General features: G+C 35.5%; 1 protein-coding gene across 7 annotated transcripts in view; it reads left to right on the top strand.

Annotated features, from left to right (window-relative positions):
• Nucleotides 1-24,721, top strand: part of LOC129263391 (vinculin-like) — a 55,049-nt gene that overhangs the window by 12,939 nt on the left and 17,389 nt on the right. For 2 of the 7 annotated variants that reach the window (XM_064100871.1, XM_064100872.1), the window contains exons 10-19: nt 1,215-1,432; nt 2,191-2,302; nt 4,256-4,453; nt 4,863-4,954; nt 8,050-8,172; nt 11,892-12,011; nt 13,555-13,818; nt 15,912-15,986; nt 17,139-17,255; nt 21,073-21,204. In XM_064100871.1, coding sequence (XP_063956941.1) covers nt 1,215-1,432; nt 2,191-2,302; nt 4,256-4,453; nt 4,863-4,954; nt 8,050-8,172; nt 11,892-12,011; nt 13,555-13,818; nt 15,912-15,986; nt 17,139-17,255; nt 21,073-21,204 — 1,451 coding nt within the window. The remainder of the gene's footprint in view (nt 1-1,214; nt 1,433-2,190; nt 2,303-4,255; nt 4,454-4,862; nt 4,955-8,049; nt 8,173-11,891; nt 12,012-13,554; nt 13,819-15,911; nt 15,987-17,138; nt 17,256-21,072; nt 21,205-24,721) is intronic. The other 5 variants (XM_064100874.1, XM_064100875.1, XM_064100876.1 and 2 more) reach the window with 3 other exon arrangements.

Here is a 24,721-nt window from a genome sequence, read left to right as displayed (position 1 = left end):
ATGCAACAGACCTACACCTCAAAGGCCACTATCTTCTTGAACCATGCCAACAAGATTTCCTTCTCTGTACTTTGATCAATATTTTCTGAACTATTGTTGTCTGTCCATGCCCCATATGAATTTTCAAATAAGAAATCGTCCTTATCTTTATTGGACCACCGATTATCCACCACTTATAGATGTGCCTGTCAGGCAACATACTTACACTTGAAAGGCCACAGTCTTCTTGAACCATGCAACAAGATTCCTTTTCTCTACTCTGGTCATTATTTTCTGATCCCTTGAAGACTGATCGTGCCACGTGTCAATTTCTTAATGAGAACTTGTCTTAATGGACTTCTTATTTTCTACCACCTATGAATGTGCCCAACAGGTATCATTCAGACTTACACCTGAAAGTCCTAGAGGCTTTTCTCACTATGTTCCTAAAACTAGTTTACTGGAAACTAGTTTAACGCGGAGTGAGAACGGTCTAAGCGGTCTTGGAAGCGATCTTCCAAACCATTTTGGAAAACCACCTTGTGATGTAGTTTTCAAGATCGCTTTGCCTCGTTAAACTGGTTTTAGCGTAAGTGAGGACACAACCGTTCTTCGGGAAGCGATCTTCCCACATTTTGAGTGCGCTACTCCACACGACAGGTGTAGAATGCCTATACTGCGGTTTCGAATTTTGCGCAAAACGTGTCACCCCTCTGAGAGCGTTTCCATAGCAACAAGAGCGCTTTACGTGAAATGATATAGAAAACCACTTTCTTGTGATCAAGTGGGAACGCTAGCAAAGCGATCTTCCAAACTGGTTTCCTGAATCGGTTTCCAGTAAACTAGTTTTAGAAAGCGTAATGAGAACGGCCTCCTAGTCTCCTTGAACCATGCAATCAATATTTCCTTATCTGTACTTTGATCAATATTTTTCTGAACCAGTTTGTCAGTATCTTATATAAATTGTTTTAATGAGAACTGACATTGTATATTTATCTTTATTATTATGGAGCACTGATTTTCCTCCATGTATAGATGTTCCCGACAGGCAACAGACCTACACCTCAAAGGCAACAGCCTTCTTGTACCATGCAAACAAGATTTCCTTTTTGTACTTTGATCAATGCCTTCGAACCCTGCAAGACTGTCCGTGCCACATTTAAATGTCTCAACAAGATATTATCTTTGTATTTATCTTGATTTAATATTGATCACTGATTTTCCTCCACGTATAGATGTGCCCGACAGGCAACAGACCTACACCTCAAAGGCAACAATCTTCTTGAAACATGCCAACAAGGTGTCAGACACCGCCAAGCTTGTGGCTGAGGCTGGGGCCAGCAACGACAGGCTGCTGGTCGTAGAACTCAACAACAAAGCGCAGGAAGTGAGGGATCTTGCCCCTCAGGTGGTGGCAGCTGGGAAGGTTCTTCTGCTCAACCCGGATGAACATGTAGGCACTTTAACCAATTTTATCTGTATTATGTTGTCCAGTTTAACTCTGACCATTGTCTGATCCTCTGCTAGAATTACAGAAAGCCAAGGATTTCAACCTTTTATTAACATTATTTGCTTTATATGCTTACTGTACTCTTTCCTCATGATTTAATGATGAAAACTATTTGAGTTGTTATTTCCAGACAGTTGTAGATAGACAGATAATTGGTTTATTGTTTAAGAAAACCCCCAAACACCATAGCAGGATTCCGTAGAGTTTAAATAGGCATGGTTTCATTGGTAACCTTGAAAAGCTCAATAATTTCCTTGATTTCCAGATGAAGGATTCATTTATTTTTTCAACTTTGAGGGGATATTGGCACTAAAAGTTATTTTATGCTCAAATGGATGGAGACCTGCGGGTCTTTACTACATTTAGGCTTTTGTGCTTTCTTAATTTACATGTCGCTCTTATTTGGCCTAAATTGCGACCTCGGTGAAAAAAATGGTACATATAATCTGATCGCATATGGAGATGGGAAGCTGCTTAATCTTCTTCCTCTTTTTCTTCTCCGTCCTTCCTCTTCTTATCTTTCCTCCTCTTCTTCTCCTTCCCCTCCTTTCTTCTTCCTCTTCTACTTCTTTTTCTTTGTCATAGTTATTTGATGCAGCCGCCCACTTTGATGAGTTGAAGAAGAAATATGTGGCAAAGGTCGAGGCTCTGACCGACTTGGTAGACCAGACTAATATTATTCTTTATTTTGTTACTTCTAGATTGCAGTATCCCACTTTGATGAGTTGAAGAAGGAATATGTGGGAAAAGTCGAGGCTTTGACCGACTTGGTAGACCAGGCTGTTGATACTGTGGAATTCGTCAAAGCATCCGGTGAGAGAGAAAAAAAGGACATTATAGAATGGGCATCATGCATTAGTAATTACCCGACACATGGTCAGCCATGCATTGGGTAATTACTTATCCATGGTAAATTTACTGGATACATGGCTAGCCGAGTGCCGGTAATTACTTAAGCATGGTTGTAAAAGGATTGATTTATTTGCCCCCAAATTCCACCATTCTATAAAACAAATGATGCACAGGTTTGTTCAAGCATCGGTAGGAATAGTAAGCATGCGGTAGCTATGGAAACTATTCTAACAGTTCCATAGTCACCTCATGCTCACAAAACCTACCAATGCACTCACATCTTGGTATTGATCATTTGTATGCTGATTGACTAAAGATTAATATTATTATTATAAACATCATTGTAAGTAGAATAATTCTAGAAGTACTATTTCCTTTTCCCTTTTCTTTTCTTCTTTTTTTGTTCTTGTTATTCTTCCTCTCATCACGTTTCTTTCCATTTTTGTCTCACCTGCATAGCAGAGTGAGACTATAGGCGCCGCTTTTCCGACGGCGGCGGCGGCGGCGGCGGCGGCGACGGCGGCGTCAACACCAAATCTTAACCTGAGGTTAAGTTTTTGAAATGACAGCATAACTTAGAAAGTATATGGACCTAGTTCATGAAACTTGGCCATAAGGTTAATCAAGTATTACTGAACATCCTGCCTGAGTTTCATGTCACATGACCAAGGTCAAAGGTCATTTAGGGTCAATGAACTTAGACCATGTTGGGGGAATCAACATCAAAATCTTAACCTAAGGTTAAGTTTTTGAAATGTCATCATAACTTAGAAAATATATGGACCTAGTTCATGAAACTTATACATAAGGTTAATCAAGTATCACTGAACATCCTGCATGAGTTTCACGTCACATGACCAAGGTCAAAGGTCATTTAGGGTCAATGAACTTTGGCCGAATTGGGGGTATCTGTTGAATTACCATCATAACTTTGAAAGTTTATGGATCTGATTCATGAAACTTGGACATAATAGTAATCAAGTATTACTGAACATCCTGTGCAAGTTTCAGGTCACATGATCAAGGTCAAAGGTCATTTAGGGTCAATGAACTTTGGCCAAATTGGGGTATTTGTTGAATTACAGCCATAAATTTGAAAGTGTGTTGGTCTAGTTCATAAAACTTGGACATAATAGTAATCAAGTATCACTGAACATCCTGTGCGAGTTTCAGGTCACATGATCAAGGTCAAAGGTCATGTAAGGTCAAAGAACTTTGGCCACGTTGGGGGTATTTGTTGAATTGCCATCATATCTCTATAAGTGTATTGGTCTAGTTCATAAAACGTGGAAATAAGAGTAACCAAGTATCACTGAACATCTTGTGCGAGTTATAGTAGTTTTCAAAATCAGCACTGCTGCTATATTGAATCGCGTGATGCAGGTGAGACGGCCAGAGGCATTCCACTTGTTAAATATTTTTTCCCCTCTCCTCCCCATCCTCCTCTTCTTGAATTTCTTCTTTTTCTTCTTGTATTTTTTCTTCATATTTTTCTTCATCTTCTTCTTCTTATACTTCTCATTTTTCTTCCTCTTTTTCTTCTTCTCTTATTTTACACGCCATCTTATTGTTTGATATTCGGGAGGGATTTCAAGTGCACTTTTTATTGTCTCGCCTGCATAGCAAACCGAGACTGTAGGCGCCGCTTTTCTGACGGAAGTGGCGGCGGCGGCGGTGGTGGTGTTGTCAACATTGAAATCTTAACCAAGATTAATTTTTTTTAATGTCATCATAATAAAATATATGGACCTAATAATAATAATACCAACATGCTTATATAGTGCATATCACTGCCAAATGCGTCCCTATGTGCTAGTTCATGGAACTTGGACATCAGGGTAATCAAGTATTACTGAGAGCAAATGTTGTGTCACCCTTATGACCATCCCTGTTCAACTTTCCACTCTCTCACAGAGGAAGCGATCAAGGCGGAGAGTGAAGATGTAGATAGGGCCATCAAGCAGAACAACGCCCCTGTCATCGCGGAGAAGGCATCCAACATCGCTAGGCGTGCCCAGCGGGTTGCCGTGGTCGCCTCCAAAGAAGCCGCCAATTCAGAGGACCCCAAGTTCGTCCATGACGTCAGCCAGGCAGCCAATCAGCTTTCAGCAGGTCAGAGGTCAAGGGTCATGGGGCAATGGGTTGGGCAGATTACAATTTCCTTTGCCAACCCATTTGGATGATTACTTAGTGGGAACACTTTTTGTTATGCTGTTGTTCTTCAGATAGGCAACCTTAGTATTTTTTTGTTTTCATGGCTGCACTTTTGCTTAATTTTTCAAGCACGAATCCCCCTGAAAATATGTGAAAGGCTTTGGGAATTTTTTTGTTGTTGTAAAGTTTCCTTTGTATTGCCATTTTTTAATAGATCATTAATCAACAAATTTCTAAATTAATGGCAGATGCCAAATGAATGCAGTATGTTTAGCAATATGAGCTTGGGACTCTTGTATATTGTTATTTTTTTTAATTATGTTTACTATTCATTAATCGTCATGATTGTGCTCTAATCCAATATTAGATATACCAGCTTCTGTGATAGCAGCTAAGACAGTTTCCCAAAACCCCAATGACCGGAATGGACAAGACCATTGGTATTCAGCAAATAAACAGGTGATATATCATTTTATTAACCATTACAGTATATAATCATTATATTAACCAATATATAAATCATATAAATATCTATATAGCAATGTGCATATATTTACCACTATTACAGGTGGGGGTTTCATAAAGGTGTTTATAAGTTAAGAGCAACTTTAAGAACGACTGGTGATCCTTTCTTGGGTAAATGGTATATTGTATTGGCGATGGTTTAGCGCATAAGAAGGGTTCACCAGTCGTTCTTAAAGTCGCTCTTAAATTACGAACAGCTTTATGAAACTGCCCCCTGGTGCCCTCTCTTGTCATTTATATTGTCCCATTTACCTGGTGGGTGTTTCATCAAGCGGTTCTTAAGTTAAAAGCGACTTTACAAACGACTGGTGATCCTTTCTCAGGAGCTAAATCCACACCAATGAAAATACAGTGCACATAATACTACAAGAAAAGATTACCTGTCTTTTGTTTAGTCACTCTTATATTACAAACAGCTTTCATGAAACAGTTTCATGAAAGGAATTGTCAGACGTTTTATCCGACAAGTACTGTTTTATCCGACAGTTGCTATGGTAACGATGCCTCTCAGCCAATCATAATCAAGGAAAGTTGTCAGAGCTGATAACTTGTCAGATAAAAATGTTGATGAAACGCTCCCCAGGAATAGTTGTTTTTTGGGGGGTAAATTAACTTTGTTGAACCATTTTGTTCTGAATCATTTAAATGTGGCAATAATTTTTTGTAAACTGGAATTGGACATTGCTCACTTTCTCAAATCAAGTACTATTAAGTAAATGAAAACTCACTTGTACATATTATAGATAGTGTAAATGGGATAATATGTATGGCAAGTATTGGCACAGATCTATTCCTTTTAGACTCCTCCCATAATGTAAAAATATTTATGAGAGTACTTTTTGATAATCCTCGTTTGTTTTATCTTACAATATGGCAAAAGAAAGTGTTTAATATATTTTGTTTATTGCAGAAATCATATTGTAGATAAATATCTATGATTTTGTATGCAGATGTTAAAGGAAAATGAAAGGATAGATTTATTATCTGGTCATTAACTGATTACATTTCACTGATTAAAATAAAAGTAAAATGAGGCAGAACGGTTTCCTATTTCCCATGATATGCCAAGTCAAAGTTATCAATATTTTGATTTTGAAAGACCCGTGGAGATCGCCATTTTGCTCATCCTCCCTATATCTCTGTGGGGGGTTGTGACGTCAGCGACGTACAACTCGATGTCCGACCTCGGCACTCGCCTTTGATTGCTAGCATAAAATACATGGGCCAGAGTGGATCTGGCTGCCGAAAATAGGTCAGTAAGGGGCACAAAATGCAGCTTTTGCCAAATTCCTGATCCGCAGAAGAGGCCAGAAATCTCTTTAAAAATGATTGGCTGCACTAAAGGTGGAAAAAAACTACATTTCTTCCAAATTCAAGAGGAATGATGTTGTTGGTAGCGAGCATTTTACCGATTTCTTCGGCCGAGTATTGGGGCTTGAAGTCGTAGGCTCTCAGGCCTTCTAACTAAGTTCTATTTCAATACAAACGTCCGATAATACTTAAATCGACGGTAACAAATAATAAACAACGTTAGATATATTGAAATATAGCACAATTAACAATTTAACGATATTCAAACGGGATAAACAACCAAACTTCCAACATAAAAGTCAACACGATCACTCGGTTCAGGGGCCGGCGGTCGGCACTCAAGAGTTCATTACATGCTGCCGCGCACAGAAAAATCAAGCCATGGAAGTCGTGTGTTGTGGACACCAGAAGGAAGATCCCAGCACGCGCGACCCACTAGATAGAAATCCACTGAAAAACGCGGTTCACGGTGCTAGCTATATACTAACCTCGCAATACGTGTGATGAGTGGGTGGCTGTATACTGTCTACGAACAAATTTAGCTTTGTCAAATTTGCCAATTTGGATATCGTAAATAAATGTGTAAACATTTTCATCAAAACTCATCAATTTGTGTTTTAAACCATAAAATAATTTGAATAGCTTTTTGATAATTATTTAAAGTGTTTTATGTGTATATTATATTCATATCTTGTAAAAAATTATCTATATTATGCAAACTCGGGGTTGGTTTCAGCCTGTGACTAGCTGCACATGGAAGTTAGTACCGAGAGCAGTTGTACGTCGCTGACGTCACGATTTTGAATGAACCTCGCAACAATGGCGATCTCCATTTAGAGACTTTGAACGTGAAGAAGCCCAACTTTGAAGAGGTGGTACTCCACTCTGGGAAATCGGATTTGGGTATAAGTGGATTCATTTTGATTATCATTTACTTATCAATGATATTATGTGGTATTACATTTTGGGTTTCATTCTCCTTTAAGCTGTAATACCCGGTTATTCATTTATTCTACTCAATTTTTTTCTTCCGACACCTGTATGTTTTTTGAAAGAAAATTTCTTGTTCTAAAATTAATCATTATCATTGGAAATTAAAAGTGAATTCATTCCTTAATATGGGAGCAATTTGCAGAGTATGTGAATCTGTCTTTCATATGATTTTGTTCTTAATATTTTTCTTTAATATGAGTCAAAGATGATTTTGAACTTCAGATATGTTGGTTGTATAATGTATTTATTTCTTGCTATTCACATATTTCTGGAATCAACTTTTCATTCCTGCAAAATATATGAATTGCATTTCATTATTATCAATCTTGTATTATTTTTTTTATTATGATTGTTTTTTATTGAGAGAATATTTTATGTTTTTTTAGTGTTTCCTGATTGATAATGCTTACTTTTTGTTAATAAAAACAGGATTTGTTGTGGATGCTACTTAAATACTTTGATTAATACATCTTTGGCATTTCCTAAATAAGGATGTTACTTTATTTGTCATATATTAATTTTGTAGGATGTATTTTCAGTTATACATGTAGTTATGATGTATTTAAATTCATATTCATTATTTATTTTCATTAATATTTATGTATCAGATTGATCTATATATTTGAATTTATTTTACGTGAATTTGGTTTTATTTTTTCATACATGAATGAATATTGATTTTCTTTTGTTCGCAATGAATATGTATGAGTTTCTTTTTCCCTTAGTTGAGGAAGTCAATAGCAGCTGTGCGAATCCCTCTCACGGTCGAAATTCCTCTGGAGCAGTCCCTCCCACCACCACCTCCTCTTCCCCCCATGGGAGCGATGGAACATTCTGCAGTGCCACAGGTTGTTGACCTAATTCACGCAGATCATATGCAAAGCGATATGCAAATGAGTCCCCATTTAACTTCCTCCCTCATTAATCATTCACGAAAAGTGTAGCAAGCTAACCAAAGAATCAAAACAAGCTTATTTTTTGTAGCATGAGTAAATGTGTGAAGACCGATTTTTGTCCAGTTTTGTGTACATGTATGTACTTGTTTTGTGTGATTCATATACATGTACATGTAGAATGCTCTTAATGTGAGTAAAAACACATGATTTATGTAAAGAATTTATTAATCATATGCCAATTTATGTACATTTATCAATCTAATCTTTTCTCCTGCCATGCATATAGCGTACTAATTTGCAGGTCACTGTACTTTTCCTTCCTCAAAAGTTGCCAACCATTGCAGAAAATTTCACATGTTTTTTAATATTCATTTGAAAGCTGTTCATGACGTATTCCTCACAGCTTCGAATAATTGAGAGTGCATTGAAAGTAATCAGCTTCAAGAATGCAGAATTTGTATGCACGGAATATACACATTTTGGCCTGTATTCTGAAGTCTGCTTAGAATCTTGTCTATTAAACTCTGCACTAAAATTGTAGGCAGTAAAAAATGCTCAAATTTTGTTCACATTGTATGTTTCTTTTGTTTTCTGTGCTCTTGATATGATCGCAAAAAGAAAACTGTTAAAATTCCCAGAATTCCCAGAGAGTTATGTGTATTAATGATCTGAGTGAAAAATAAGCCGTTAAGTCAAGCATGTACTATTCAATATCTTTGTGACAATTGGCTATCAATAGATAGACCGCAACTTCATGAAGACCAGAGTTTGCATAAAACCCGAGTTCAGAAAACGGACCATGATGCTTTAAATGTTATGATTGTGTTTTTCAATCTGGCATTAGGCATTTGTTAACAGTACACTTCTAATGGTTGGCAGCTGTGTTTATCTAACATTTTAGATCCATGTATATATCTCTTGCCCACAGCATGGTTGATGACCTGATGAATATTCATAAGCACAGTGGAGTGGAGCAACCAATCAGCTAACAGCATGTAAATGAGTATGTAGAACCCCACCCCCTGACAGTTTCATGATATTCAATTAGATTGCATATAATATACCTCCACATCAGGGGCCCATATCACAAAGCTCTTTCCCTGTGATTTTCACTGACAGCTGTTTCAAGCTACACAAATGCTTGAATATGATTGGCTGAGAGTGAATTGCCAGTGAAAATCATGAGCAAGTTGCTTTGTGAAACACTCATATCCTGATTGCACCCAATAGCAAATTATTTTTTTTAAGGAGGGGGGGGGGGGTTGGGAATGATAAGAGATATTTGTGATTAAAGAAGATAAACAGTGAAGACCTTCTGTTGAGAGAAATTTTAAAAAGGGGAATTGTAAAGTGAATGCTCAGCTTTCAAATGTGTGTACATGAATGTGAGGGGGATTGCCTTTGTTTGCCATAGTAATGGGTCTTACATTGAAGAGTCTTCATGTAGTGGTTCCGAATCTCGCCTTGTAATCAGAGGGTCGTGTGCTCGAATCCCACCATGGCCTAGCATCCTTTGGCAAGGCGTTAATCCACCCTTTGCCACTCTCCACCCAGGTGCTAAATGGGAACCCGGTAGGATGTGAAAGTCATTGTTGCATACTCTGTGCGCCTCAATGGCGACTGGCTGGAATCCTCCCCAGGGAGGGGAGGATGTGCATACATTGTGTGCAATCATGTCTGAATGAGTCCGACGACTGGGGTAACAATAAATTCTCAGTGCTTCAATACTTACAGTGCATGTCTTAAGCGCATTATAAATTACAAGATCATTACATCTTTTTGGGAAGGCCACTGGATTTTCCCCATATTACAGTACAATTGAGGAAAACAAAAGGCACACAACATTTCTGTAGGCCCATGAAAGGGACTTTGAGGCTAATGAATAAGGCATCCAAGGCAATGGCCTTCAATATCATTGCATGAAATTTTGACCGTGGGATATGCATCCTTAAATACCGACAATCATACTGTAATATGCAACCTAAAATCTTAATAAAATTCCTGATGTAAAATGATAATAGAATGGAATGAAGGGTTAGGCATGTGATGTTTGACCTGGGATTGAAAAGTGATTATCGTAAGTGTGTGAAATGGTTAGTGGCTGATACATGTTCAAGCTTGCTCTATGTTGTGTGTATGTGTGTGTGTGTATACTAAGTGAGAATGTATATATGTACGACTATTGTGTGTATCTTTTTATGAAGACTGTGTCTTATTGATTACATTTGTGTATTTTGATTGTGTGTGTAAACTGTGCATACTAAGTACATGTAAGAAATGAGAATGTTTGTGTGTTGTTTTCTCTGAGGAATCTATTGTAAATAATTGTTTGTTTTATTTGGATCAGTTCCAATGCCAATTGCTGACAAGATTGAAATGAAATCAATCAAGATTGCATGAAAATTAGGCAGTTCTTTAAATTTTGGGGCTAATTACATACCATGGATGTACATGTATTCTCCCTCTAAAGTAATCCTAGTTTATATGAAACTGCAAGAATATAAGAGGATAATTTTTTTTAAATTATTATAAGGAGGTGTGCCTTGTAGAGTTACATGATTTGTATTTTAAGTGGATAAATACCAATGCCTATTGCTAGCAAGATATAAATAAAATCAATGATTTTTGCATGAAAAACTTGGTTTTCTTTTATCTTGATAGGGAATAATCATTATCTTCTGCCCAACAAGTTTTTATTTGAAACAAGAAAAACAAAAAGAAACACACTTGTATATTGCATGAAGTTATGCTGAAATTACCAAATTGTTTTAGTGTAAAAATGATAACCCGGGTTATGAAAGTACTGTTCCACAAATTATTACAGCATAAAATGATTGCAAATTATTACTCATCATTTTCAAACTTTTGAAATATAAGTAGTACTACATGGTATAGAGTACACAAAAGTCTCCCTCCAGGTAATAATTCAAACAGATGCACTGTGTATACAGCACACTATTATGATGTCCATAAGACCATGTGTAATCTGTAATTGCATTGTACATGTTTTGCACCTGTCTGCATGGAAGTACATGTCATTTTTACTGAAGAATTTATCTTCTTGTGTTAGGCATATATCTTTTATTTAATTTGATAAATTAATATTCTATAGTAAAAAAGTAGGATTTAAATTTCATATCTGTACCTATTCAGACATTTTTTATTCTTTTCCTAAGTACAAACCTCAAATGGATGTGGAATAGTGATAATGTAATTTCATAATCAAAAAGTCTTTATGTATTTATTTTTAAAGATGGATAAAGAATTTTATTAATCATCAGAATAATTCAATTCAACGCATTTCAATTCATTTATTGCACTTTATAAAAGACAATTTACAAATGAATACTATTGGTAGTAATTTATTATTTCTAGGCAGCATCATTTTTATCCATTTAATTTGTAAAACTAGAAGAATTGTATTTCAATCTATTCCTGAAATTATATCTAAATCGAATCCATTCCTTAGAACCCAAAGTTCAAAATTAAATTAGAATTTTCAAGTAATTGAACCTAATGAACATTGGTAAATGTACTTTGAACCTATAGACACAATAAAGGGACTCCCTATGCTGATGTGTAAATGTGTATTTTGTAGAAATACAAATTTTAAGTTTTAGTTTTAGGCATGCATATTCATGATCTATTGATTGGGCGGTTTCTATCCATAGAGAGGGCCGTCCTTTGATCCAATCCAAGCATCGTCCGGCTACGCAACAGAGAGTGCACCAGCCGTGCCCCCTCCACCTCCAAGCTCCGCCTACGCCAACCAAGCCACACCCTCTTACCAGGTTCATTATTATCTATTGAATATTCATTAATATATTGAATATTCATGTTGTAACATAATTCCATTCATGTCACAAGGTACACATGTGGTTAGGCCTAAACAATGTCATATATTTTTATCTGCTACATGTAAGTGTCTGTAATGAATAGAAAGAGTCAACATCTTATTTGGGAAAAAACCTGTTTCACCAATAATGATCAAGAATTTGTTAAAAAATTATAGTTTGTCTTATCTATAAAGGCATGTTTCATTTTTTCTTCACTTTTTCCCTATTCTGTAAACTACACTGTTTGCAAGTATGAAATTTACATTCTATTAAAAAAAAAAAATGTTATTGGACATTGACAGATGTACAAGCTGATATATGACTTTAAAAATCTTAGATACAAGATGATATTGGTGGGCTAACTATTTAACCATTGATTTTTTTTATACCCTTTCTTTAAAAAAAAAGTTGCGGGGGGATATAATGATAAATAAATGCATGGAGTTTGCATCGTTATAGAATTTGTACAATCCTTTTTAATTCATAATACAAATAAAGGAGAAAAAAAGCATTTGAAAGTGCTTTTTATATTTTCATTCCTTCCTAATTCATGACCCAACGAAAAATAATAATGCATTTGACAGTGTTAACAGTAGTTGGTTTTTTACCTGGTTTATTTCGATCCTGTCCCCTTACAGCCTTCATATGCTGACTCCAACCAACCTTACATGTCATCCATGAATGGCCATCCCTATCACCATGACAACCCTTTAACTGATCATCCTCAGCCTTCCTCCCATCCTTCAACTTCCTTTTACAATGAGGTTACCCTCGTTCAAATTATACCAATTTATTTGATATTTAGCTGCACAGTCCTTTGCAAAATGCTGTTTTCTGTCTTTTTCCCCCTGGCAAATCCACCTTTTCAATCATAAAAAAATTGTGTGGGGGGAGGGGTCGTTTGTCTGTATACTACTTCACCTGTAATTCTGTTATTTTCGTTATTAATAATATCATTTCTGTATCATCCCCAACCCCCCCCTAAAAAAAAAATGATTATAAGTTTCAAGCCATTTAAAAATCTTCATTGTATTTTTGATGCAAAATGACACCCCTTCTATTTAATATTATTTGTTAGTGGATAGATTTCACAGAAAAAATTAATTCTAAGACCTCAATTTTATTTGAATTAGTTTCCTTTCATGCTTTCATTTTGTTCTGCTTACTATGCATATAGCGTGCGATTCCATGAAGTTATCAAGATTCTTGTTTCACTTCAAAGTACTAAAGTCTGCAATGTAAAACAGCCTCTGTGCTGATTGCTTTTATTCAATATAAAAATATATTTGAATGAATAAATGAGTAAATAAATTAAATAGAATACACCTTACATATTATGAAATTGAACAGAGGGAGAGAGATAGTTTCTGGACGGTTTCACAAGTAGGGGGAAGGGACATACATGTATACACATTAAATGGAAATACCCAATGGTTTGTACAGTGTAGTGCAGTTCTGTCATTTCTCTACTCTTATCTGTATCCATTCTTATTGACAGGATTCTCTACCAAATGCTTCTCATCAATCCTATCATCCTTTGAACCCTGTGACCTCTGACCTTCGACCCCAAGGTCATCCTCTTCATATGACCTCTCCTTATGACCCAACACTAACTTCCGACCCTAACACAAGTGGTCCTTCCTCTAACCAACCAAACTTTGTCTCGAGCTCCTCAATAAGCTTGAACCCTCAGCCTCTGCACGACCCTGCCGTGACCTCTTCACCCCTCTATGACCTCAGCATGACCCCTGTTGACCTGGAGGTCAGTATATTGCAATGACATCAAAGTGATAATCATAATTCATCTGATTGATGAGTTGCCAATTACATTTTAACTAAAATACCCAAGGGACTTTATAAAAAGAAAAGAGGACAAAACAGACATGAGAATCAAATCATATAATTTGTCTTAAGTTTAGATGAAACAATATATTCCCAGCTACAATTAAAGAGCCTGAAAATTTGAAATTTAAGGAAATTTTAAGTGCTTTATTTTGTCTGGGAACTTTGTTGAGGCATTGCCCAAATTGTTCGTGGCATGAGGTTTTCATTTAGTATTAGGTTAATATTTCTGTTACAGCCAAATGATGATTCTACGATGATAGTGTTAGTAAATAAAGAGGCTTTCATAGGAGGAAATTATAATTTGTTAACAAATTTTCGGCATTACTCCTATTTGTTTAAGATCGGTATGCTCGATCTGTAATGAAAATCATAAGTCAGAAAAAATTGGAACCAGTGGGATTTGAACCTGCCATCTATTGCTTTCCGGGCAGCGACTTAACCTTAAACTTAAGCTTCTTTATTTACTATCTATTGTCCACGGCATATTAATGAGTCAGAAAGAAGAGGATCGAGGGTATTTGAATTCCAGTTCATCATGGTTTAGCCGTGAACCAGAATAGCCTGGTGGTTAAGCCGGAGCCCGGAAAGCAGTAGATGGCAGGTTCGAATCCAACTGGTTCCAATTTTTTCTGACTTATGATTTTCATTACAGATCGAGCATACCGATCTTAAGCAAATAGGAGTAATGCTGAAAATTTGTTTAACAAATGGTAGTTTTAGTTTAGGATTATCTTGTGGGCAAGTGTTATTCCGGCCCCCACACGTTAACATTCATTGAGGAAAAAGACCATAATTTTTCTACAGGAAGAAATTTTTCTCCTTGTTTCTTTCCTAATTTAATTTGTTTTTAACAATATTAATAGGCATCACCTGGGACCAGTTTGAAAATTTCTAGGGGCTTAACCTGTTGAGGACTAGGCCTGAATATTGTCAGTGATTTTGCGAACTGGCTCAAACGTAATTTTCGAAATTATTTTTTTTGCATATTCTAAAAGCCTGTGATTCACCCTATTGAGTTGCCAAATTTCAGATTAAAATTCGTATTATTTGAAGAATAAGAGCATATTGAAATTTCTTACGAAACGGCTCAACCCCCTCCTTTGATTTTACGAAATGGCTCAAACCATACATGTACTTTGTGTAATATAAAGTCTCTGGAATGACGCGCAAAGGTCAAAGACCCGACCGAGATGCTGCGTGTATGCGGCACGTACATGTATGTGGTTTCCGCAGGGTTTGTGCCTCTAAAAAATCATGCACACGGAATGAATGATTTCACGATCTGGTTTGTGCCGCTAAAAAATAGTGCGCATGGTATGCGGGATTTTACGAAGTGACTCGAACCCCCTGTTTTGAGTAAAATTTAGCAGCTTTTGAAATGTATACATGCGCTTCATTTCAAATAGAGAATAAATGTGAATTGCAGACAAAATTTTGCATATTATAAAAGAGTAGAATGTACTGTATGCCTTAAATTGCTATAATTAATTGATACAGTTCTTTCAAAGCACAAATTATCATGGTCTGAAAAACATTCAAACTTTGAATGCGAATATCTTGAAATCAGGTTTTGGAGACCAGCCGAGGTTTGATCCAGATCATTAAATCACTGACGATATATGCGGCCTGGAGTCTATGGTAAACATTTGTAAAAGCAAAATATAGTCTCCAACGGGTTAGTGCACTGTAAAAACCGTGGTGTTAAAACTGACACCAGTTGGTGTTAATAGAGGACCACACCCTGAGGTGTTCAAATTACACCCTAGGGATTGAACAGAACACCAACAGGTGTAAATGTAACAACCGAAGCTTTTATAATAACACCTATAGGTGTAAAACTAACACTGTCAATTTAACACCCAGTGTAAATTAACTGGTGCGGTCCTCTTTGTACGCCGGTAAACACCACAGGTTTTTGCTGTGTGACTACCAGCCACCTTTTTTGTCACGTGCCCTTACTGATAATCTGAGATTGAAGTGCTGATAACGATTGTCTTGATTTCTTAACAGAATGGTGAGCAGTCCGTGCCGCCCCCTCCCCCGCCCCCACCCCCAAAGGCCACCTCGGAACCTGCAGACTACCAGGTCTCTGTCGATTAACTCTTTGAATGCTTTAACTGATTGGTTTTGATTCTGAGATGAAGTGTGACTTGAAATTATGACATGAATCCCACGATATGACCATACAAGTATATTCAAGTATATGAATTTAAGAACGATCCCAATCCATCTCTTGGTCAGAATGAGTGAAACATGGGATATTGTTGCTTATATGAGCCCTTCATGTGTGAATTTATATCCTGGAATTTTATCCAAAAGGGCCCAAAAGGTATGAGAAACTCATTGGACGTACATAAACAACATTCCATTTTTTTTATTTACTTGAAATGTAATTTTTTGGACTTTGGTTTTTGTTTAATTCATATACATGAAATAAGGTAGAAGAGTTGAATATGGGTTTGATGGTAATATGAAAAGTTATCGAGCGGTTTTCGGTTTGCTTCATGGGAAGTAATTACAGTTTCAAACAGAATTCTTTTAGATTAGATCTTTTTCATATTCTCCCAATTTTTTTTGTTAAAATTTATTAATGGGACAGTTTTTAATGTGTACAGATATGAAGAAAGCTCAATATTTTGTTTAAATTCCTATTATGTTCTCATGGCTACATGTATCATAACGTTTTTATCCTATATGAGTGTGGGTTAATATGTGAGGGCCTATGTGATTGTACTCGGGTGTGGATGTGTTTGTCTATATTTATGATAATTGACATTGATGTTTAATTTTTTTTAGATGGGTTTGAGTTTTATCTGTCAGTGATGTTGTAATATCAGGATTTAAGATAAATGAAGGATTCACAGCAAATAAGTAAAACTCTGTGTGAGATAAACATCAAAATATAGAAATGATGCAGCAGGTTGTTTGATAAATTACGAGTTCACAGTTAATATAAGAGAGGAGAGAGAGAGATTTGGGGAGGGAGGGAGGGGAGGGGGGAGGGAGGGAGGGGAGGGGGAAGGGAGGGAGGGGGAGAGATTGAGAGATGAGTCAAGATTTCAGGACACATTTTGAGTATGTAAGGAATGGAACTCTGCATTTTTTAAATTTGCTTGAAAGATAAATGATTTGCATTGATTTTGATTTATTTGATTCACAAGCATGCTGACGACACAGGAGTGAAGACTTTGACTATTAACACCTTTCTTCATTTACTCACAAATTCTTTCCTAACAGCCCTTAGGGATATCTCGCAATTTTCCTCACGGCCACGGTTCTTCACCAAAGAGGGCTCCCTCTGCTCACGATCCAGCAAGTCAACATAAGGCTCCTTCATTCACTATTCCACAAGAGGTTTTCATATTGTTTTCTTCTCTTCATCATAATCTAAAAATATTCCATTAATTTTTCCTCCTTTGTATATTCATGTTGCACTTAAATGTTTTTTTTTTATATTTGATTTATGATTTTGTAAATTTTTTATTTTACCCCCTTTATTGCACACTAACAAAATACTATGATTTGCAGATGAGCAGATGTGCACCAATGGCAGAGCTCCATACATAAGCACCCATGTTGAGTGTAATTAACAATGAAAGCAGGCAGCTGATTGGCTACTCGCGATCAGAACAAGCGTCTGTGTTGAAAAGTCATTGCACTCTACCAATTAAAAAGAGAATGATACGTGAATGCAAGCCCATTTGTGATTGGCTGATTCTGTTGTAACATACTTGTATCGGGATTTGTGAGTGGTCAGAAATGTCTGTTGTGTATGGTGGATTGTGTTGTTTGTTTTGTACATAGTCGTGTATGAATATGTGTGTGTATGTTTGTAGTGCAAATTATGATATCAAACACACAGATGCCAAACTGTGAAAACCCCACGTGACTACACTATATTACTTTTGTCCTATTTTACAGGTTATTTTCCTTTGATAATTTTTTTAAATATACGTACACTTTTAAATTTGTCTTATTATTTTTTTTATTCTTTTTGAAATCACAGTGGAGAATGAGTAAAGATAATGAATGAAAGTATATCACATTGGGTGCATAGGACATGTTAAGTCCCTTTTCCACCTCTCCCCACATTACACACTACATAGCATAATAGCTTTAGATTTAAAATTCTTATGCCTCAGATTATGCATTAGTTTAAAACCATTGCCACCTTAACCTTATACTGTGTAATGCACCCATTATGTAGTACATGTATTTGCTTTATTGACCGCACACAGTCACCACTTGATTTTCAATTCCTTATATATAAAGCTAATTTACTGTTTGACTTACTATTTAGATATGTGTTAGAAACAACCCACAGTTCTAAATCCCTTATACCTATTAAACCATATGTGGCTTGAACACACCAATGTACATATACATTTTAGTATCACACACTATTTTAGCCCTATAAAGACACCCAACCTTTTGCATGCCCATAGACTTCATTGGCAAAGTTTTAAGACTTCACTCTTCAAACTACCTATGTCCTGTTAGAGTGAGTACAGTATACATGCTCAATAATCACATATGATATAGGAAAACCATATTATATATGGTATAACAATGCACCACATTACCTTTGTAGCTATAGGTATATCAATATAACACCGGTGTGATAGGCTTGTAGGCCATTGAATCTGTAGTATGTTTGATATTGTAGAAATGAAGTTGGTAATTATATGTATCCTGCTAGCCGTTTCATAAGCTGTTCATAAGTAGGACTTTACCTACAACTGATTACTTATTCTTGCATGCCTATCATTTTTTTTAATTCCAATCAGCTTAAGTTCAAATTAGATCTTTATGAAATAGAATTCTTGCATTAACAAATGTCCACATGCAAAATGAATGATTTGTCCAAATTTGATATAGGAAATTCACTCCCAATTTTACAAAAATTAGGCTAGCTTATTTAGCACATGATATGTCATCAGTTGTGAATAAAGTTATGAACAAAGTTGTGCATAAAGTTGCTCTTAACTCATGAACAGCTTTATGAAAGGCCACCCTGGAGCCTGTTCTTGCTGAAAAACTGTCTTTCCAGAGCTAGAACATGAAAAGCACCTCATTGAATATGCCAGAGATATTGTCCTTCAAGGCCATGAAAAGTTGAACAGTTTTGCTGACAATCAGGCGAAAGGCAGTGTGTGTTTAGATGTTTAATAGCTTGCATGTACATGTAAATGTGTAGTTATCTGTACATAGTTGGTGAACAAGTGCAGGAATGTAATATATGATATGAATGATTAACTGTTGCAATGCAAATGAATAGTAGTGTGATGGTATAGATTATAGCCCTGCTTGTCCTGTCAGTACCAGCCAATGCTTCATGCAATATTTTGTTAATGCACTATCTATAAATGATTTCGATTGGAGCAATCAAAATCTGTTAGTACTGTGAGAGTCATATCCATGAATTCCATTTTATTTTAATCTAATTCTTGAAATACTTTTGTTATCAGTCAGTTTACTCAACTATTTGTGCATTGATTCTTGTTGTATTCACGATTGAACAAGAGCAACCACTTTGCTCCATTGTTCTATGGATGGAGAAAGAATACCATTCTGAGACTGGCTGGGTATGCTACAACCCTAGCAGAAAGCAGGGTCCCGTCTTACAAAGAGTTGAGATTGATCTGATCAATCACAACTATGGAAAGCCAGCAATGTCAACGTCAACATCTAAAATGCATGTTTGTTCAAAATATTTTCTAGATATGCTGTTTATTCACACATTCATTTTTTTATTGAAAATTCAGTGTGCTTCTCTTCGTTAACAAAAGGACATCCTGCAAATATCCTGTAAAAAAAATTATGACATTGATGGATTTCCATACAATTGAGGTTGATCAGATCAATCGTAAATCTTTGTATGATGGGTCCCAGATGCTCGGTCTTTAATGGGTTTAGTTTTGCCATTTGTAGACTTTGGTAAACATTGAGGAAAAATTGCCAGGACAAACAGGCATGAATTTGGAACTCAATTGTTAATGTGTACATGTATGTAGCTACGGTTCTGTATAAAACGTTAAATGGAATTTTACATAGTCTCAAACTTTCAACAAATCAACCAGTTGAATGTGTTTTCAACATCACAAAAAAAGTTTAATTGTGCCAAATTTGTAGGATATATTTAATTAGGTTTAGTGTTGACCACAATTGTGACCCACCACCCCAAAACCAACTTAAGTCTGCCAAAATGAATTTTGAGATTTATATTGAGCTTGAAATAGCCCATCTTAAGCTTTCAAATGATGTACATGTATGTGTATGATTTTTCAGTATTGATCAACAATAATCCACACAATGATTGAATGTAGAAGCCATTCAATGAGAGCCTCAAATAACGGATCGAAGTCTGAGGTTTCCCTAAGGTATGGTATGTGCAAAAAAGGGGAAAAAATATAATCCTTGGCAGTGATGTCTGCAAAAATCTTGGTCTGAATATATTACTACCTCTGATTAAGGGTTAACATTCTTCATGGTTGATCTTTTGAAAATCATATTTTTTAAATGTTTCTTTATTGTGATTTGTATTCATATCAAGGCATCCGCAAATTGCATGGCTTCTTTTTAGCTTATCAAGAATCCCCGCCCCCATTATCGTACTCCCAAAGGGGATTGTGTATACTATTACTGATTATTTGTCTGATATATATGGTTATATATTGTATGTCTTCATGTATATCACATGTAGGTATGTTAACACGATGGTATTTCAAATTGGTGAAAGAATTTGTAGAAAGCCAAGGCATTTGAAAATATTTTTTTTTTCAACAGAATCAGACAATCCATTTCTTAAAATAAATTCTGAAGATTTTTCTGGAATACCATGCAAGATCTTGAGCAAAATGACACTTGGAATGCATCATAGACATGCTTCACCATGCCACATTTATTGTTGTATTTAAGAAAAAATGTAGTTTTAGTTGTAAACATTGTAATAGAAGTGTATGTATAGACATGTAAAAACCATAAAGAGATTGAATATATGTATGCTCACTGCGCTAAATTTAGGTTTGATTTATTTTTACATATTATAACAGTAGCCATCAGCCATGGAAAGTAGATGGCTGATTGTCTCAATATCAGATTGATTAATAAGCTGATGACATCACGTTTAACCCGCCAATCACGTTTGCTTGCACACACTGCTCCCATATAGATACAAGACGACTTGGACGCCGTGCTGAAAACGTTCCCAAATTACCCTAGCACGCCATCGGTAGAGACTCCTACTTATGCCCCGCCCCCTGTGAGATCGGCTCCGCCCACCACGCATCCCAAGCCAAGACAGGTCGAACAATCACTGCATCCTGTGTCCTGTTGAATTATTCATGAGTGCTGTCCACAATTAGAATATTCATTTACTGCATTTGCATCGTGCCACTGTTTACATGTCTGTACCTATTCTCATTTCATGTTATGAATATTCATGGTGTTTTGAATATTCATCTTATTCATTTTACACTTCCCCCTTCTTCTTGCATGAAATGTAACATACAGTAAATGTAAGGATGACAACAATGTCAAGTTCAATACTAGTCACAATTTTTTTTATAAAGACCAGTCAAAAACAAGGTTTCTTATAAGATGTCATTGATAACAATGTTACCATCAGTGAATATATTTTGTGCAACATGGTCCAGGTGCCTGTTCCAAACACCAGGTTGGGCAATCGTATAGTTAATTAAAAAATTAGCGGGAAATGGCCCATGAGAGTTGACTAATAAAGTAAAATGCTTTTTGATAGGGATAAAACAAATATAATTCACAAATTGTCCCTTCCCTTATGTTTGAATGTGTCAATCAATCCTTTCCCCTTATTTGTGTTCAATGAGAATCAATTGTTTCAAGGGAGATGAAATTCAAAGATTTATTTATGTCTTCGTTAATTACTCTTTCTTTATTTCTTCAAGGCCACGTGGCAGATTTGTGTGTTTATATTTTTTCCAGTGTGTGTGTGTGTTGTATGATAGCATGTGATTTTTAAGTGTTTTTCATGTTTTGTGGAGTGTATGGTTTTAGCATTGTTGTTTTCAGAATCATCATATATATTCACAGAAGTGTAATGTACCATATGGTCGCTGGGGATTAAAATCTTTTAAATCAAAATGTGCTTGATAGGAAATATTTTTTTATTTTTAGGGGCTATCTTCTTTTTTTTTTCCTTCAAATTGGGGCAATCACATAATTTTTGGGGGATATTTCTATCATTTTAAGGGCTAATCTTTAGGAGCAACAAGCAGGTATGCGGGAAAAGCAAATGTCATTTTTCTACCACAGTTAGAATATTGATTTTTAAAAATAATCTTGAATGTTGTTTGTGAAAGATCTTGGGGATACTCTAGTAAGAATGGTCGCCCCAAAGCATGCATTTTGGGGAAAGCTTAGGGGCAATTGTCATAGTTATGAGGACAAAATTACCTTTGCCCTCATGTGAAAAAAAAGTGAGGACAACTAAAAAAAACCGATTAAGTTGTGACAGACAGGAGTAGCAACACTTCTACAGGAATTACGAGACTGTTTTCAGTCAATGTGAGGTTGGCACCATTGCCCTATTTCGAGTTGCCCGAATTTGTTATAAATTTGGAGATACAAGTTTTCACAACTCTGCGACAAACTTCTATATTTCCCTATAATAAAAACAGATAAACATTATCTATTTGATTTATCCAAGTGTTAGATAAAACTGAAACTTTCATGAATAACAGTATTAGGGTGTTTTTCTTAAATGACACTAGCCTTCAATAGTGTTGAATTTTATTGTCTTAATTAGAAAATATTAAATATGCATTATATGATCTATCCATGTTTCATAGAGCTGAAACTTTAATAAATAACAGTATTATGTTTTTAAAGACACTAGTCTTGAAAAGTGTTAACTTGTATTGTCTTATTAGGAACGAATAAATATCCTCTATTTGAATTATTAAAGTGTTAGAGCTGAAACTTTCATGAATAACAATATCATTTTTTATGTGACACAATATGCAAGCACTCCGGATAAAAGGAACAATAGAGATAAAATTCTGACAAAGAAAATGCCTTGAACAGTGATGGATTATTTTGAAAAGGCGATAAATTTAAAATTTTATCTTTGAATCTCTTCAAACTGGAATGGAAGGGCCATGAAATTGTCAACTCCATCATTTCTCGAGACTGTTTTGTAATGCCCATACAACATAAATTGTAGAATGTTGTTTGCAAGCATTATTTTACAATTCACAGGGGACATAATATCTTGCTTTGAAATCATGAAAATTGACTATCCAAATAAGCAACATAGTGCAGTCCTATATCAATATTATATACCTTCTTGTCAATGTGCACAAAATCTTTATCTCTTTGACACATCAAAATGATTCTCATCTAAGATATTGACTTCTATTGAGTATCTGACTCTTTACTTTTGTTCTCATTACTTGAATATCCTCAAATATACAATTGTACTATTTGTGAAGTATTTTATATCATATATTGTATTTGAATGAATAATCTCTATCATCCTTTACCAGTAGCTATATATATGTCAGATACAAGTAGCAATCAATATATTTGACTAACCTAACAACATGTTTTATTTATGCTTCGAAATGTGAGTTTTTTGTTGAATCTGTGATCATGACAATCAAGTGGTTAATATAAACTTCAAGTCAACTTTTTTTTCTATTCTCATGAGATTTTCTTCATTTAGGTTCTCCAGTTGAACGAACATCATGTATGAGCTACCATAACCATTTAGATATTTGTATTTTCATGGAAATGCATCAAAATGTGTTGTTGCAGTACATCGGATGTACATAAACTAACACTCTACTTTTGTCTATACAGCTCTATGATATATGCATGTAATAGTTTTATATATTACGTTTCTGACTAACTCGTATTATTGTTTGTTTTTATGAAGTGTGTTCAGACTAATCATGTTTACATTTGAATCCAGCGCTAAGTGTTGGCATCGCGTATGAACATGGCTTTCATCATTTGTTTTGTTTCTGTTTTAAATGTGAACATTGAAGACCATCCTTATTATTCCACTTGTTTTTGTTCCATTTAAGCTTTTCTTTGTACTTTAGCTTATGCAAGAAAAACAGAATATACATGCTAACTTTAGAAATATTTTGTTTCATGGACACCAAATAAGATATTGATAACAAATTCCCCAGCACCAATTACATAATTGAACACCTTGCATTTACCAAACTGAATTCATCTGTATATAAGTTGTATTTTGATAGTGTATTTTTAACATAACATAAAAAGGAATGTTCAGAAAGATGAACTTTGCATTCTTCACCCATACTGAAGCTTTTTTCCATGATGATGCAAAATTACAGTTTAGTTTATTTTTTATTTTTTTTCATTTTTGTAAAAGCAAAACATTGCCCAAAGATGCACATCTGCACTTGCTGAAAAAATACACAAAACAAAGGCTTATGCAAAGTCATTTCAGTCTGAATTTTGTTTGGAAACCAATCTTTGTCAAAGGTAATACAATTTGTAATGTGAAGGATTATTATATGGTGTATTCAGGCCAAAGGCCTCTTTTTTAAATCACCATTGCATTATGGTGTCATCTAAATATTCACTGTAAATTGCCATTGCATTGTGGCCATATACCAGGTAGAATGATACACAGGGATTCATATAAGTATTTACTATTAAATTCCCATTGCATTGTCTTATATCAGGTGCAATAATGCATGGGGATTCATATAAGTATTTACTTTTCCCATTGCATTATTGTCATATACCAGGTAAGAAGTAATACATGGGGATTCATATAAGTATTTACTTTTAATTTCCATTTC

The sequence above is a fragment of the Lytechinus pictus genome, chromosome 6 (genome assembly GCF_037042905.1).
Source record: "Lytechinus pictus isolate F3 Inbred chromosome 6, Lp3.0, whole genome shotgun sequence".
NCBI lineage: Eukaryota > Metazoa > Echinodermata > Echinoidea > Temnopleuroida > Toxopneustidae > Lytechinus > Lytechinus pictus.
Note: the sequence above shows the minus strand (reverse complement) of the source record. Positions and strands in the feature narration are given on the sequence as shown.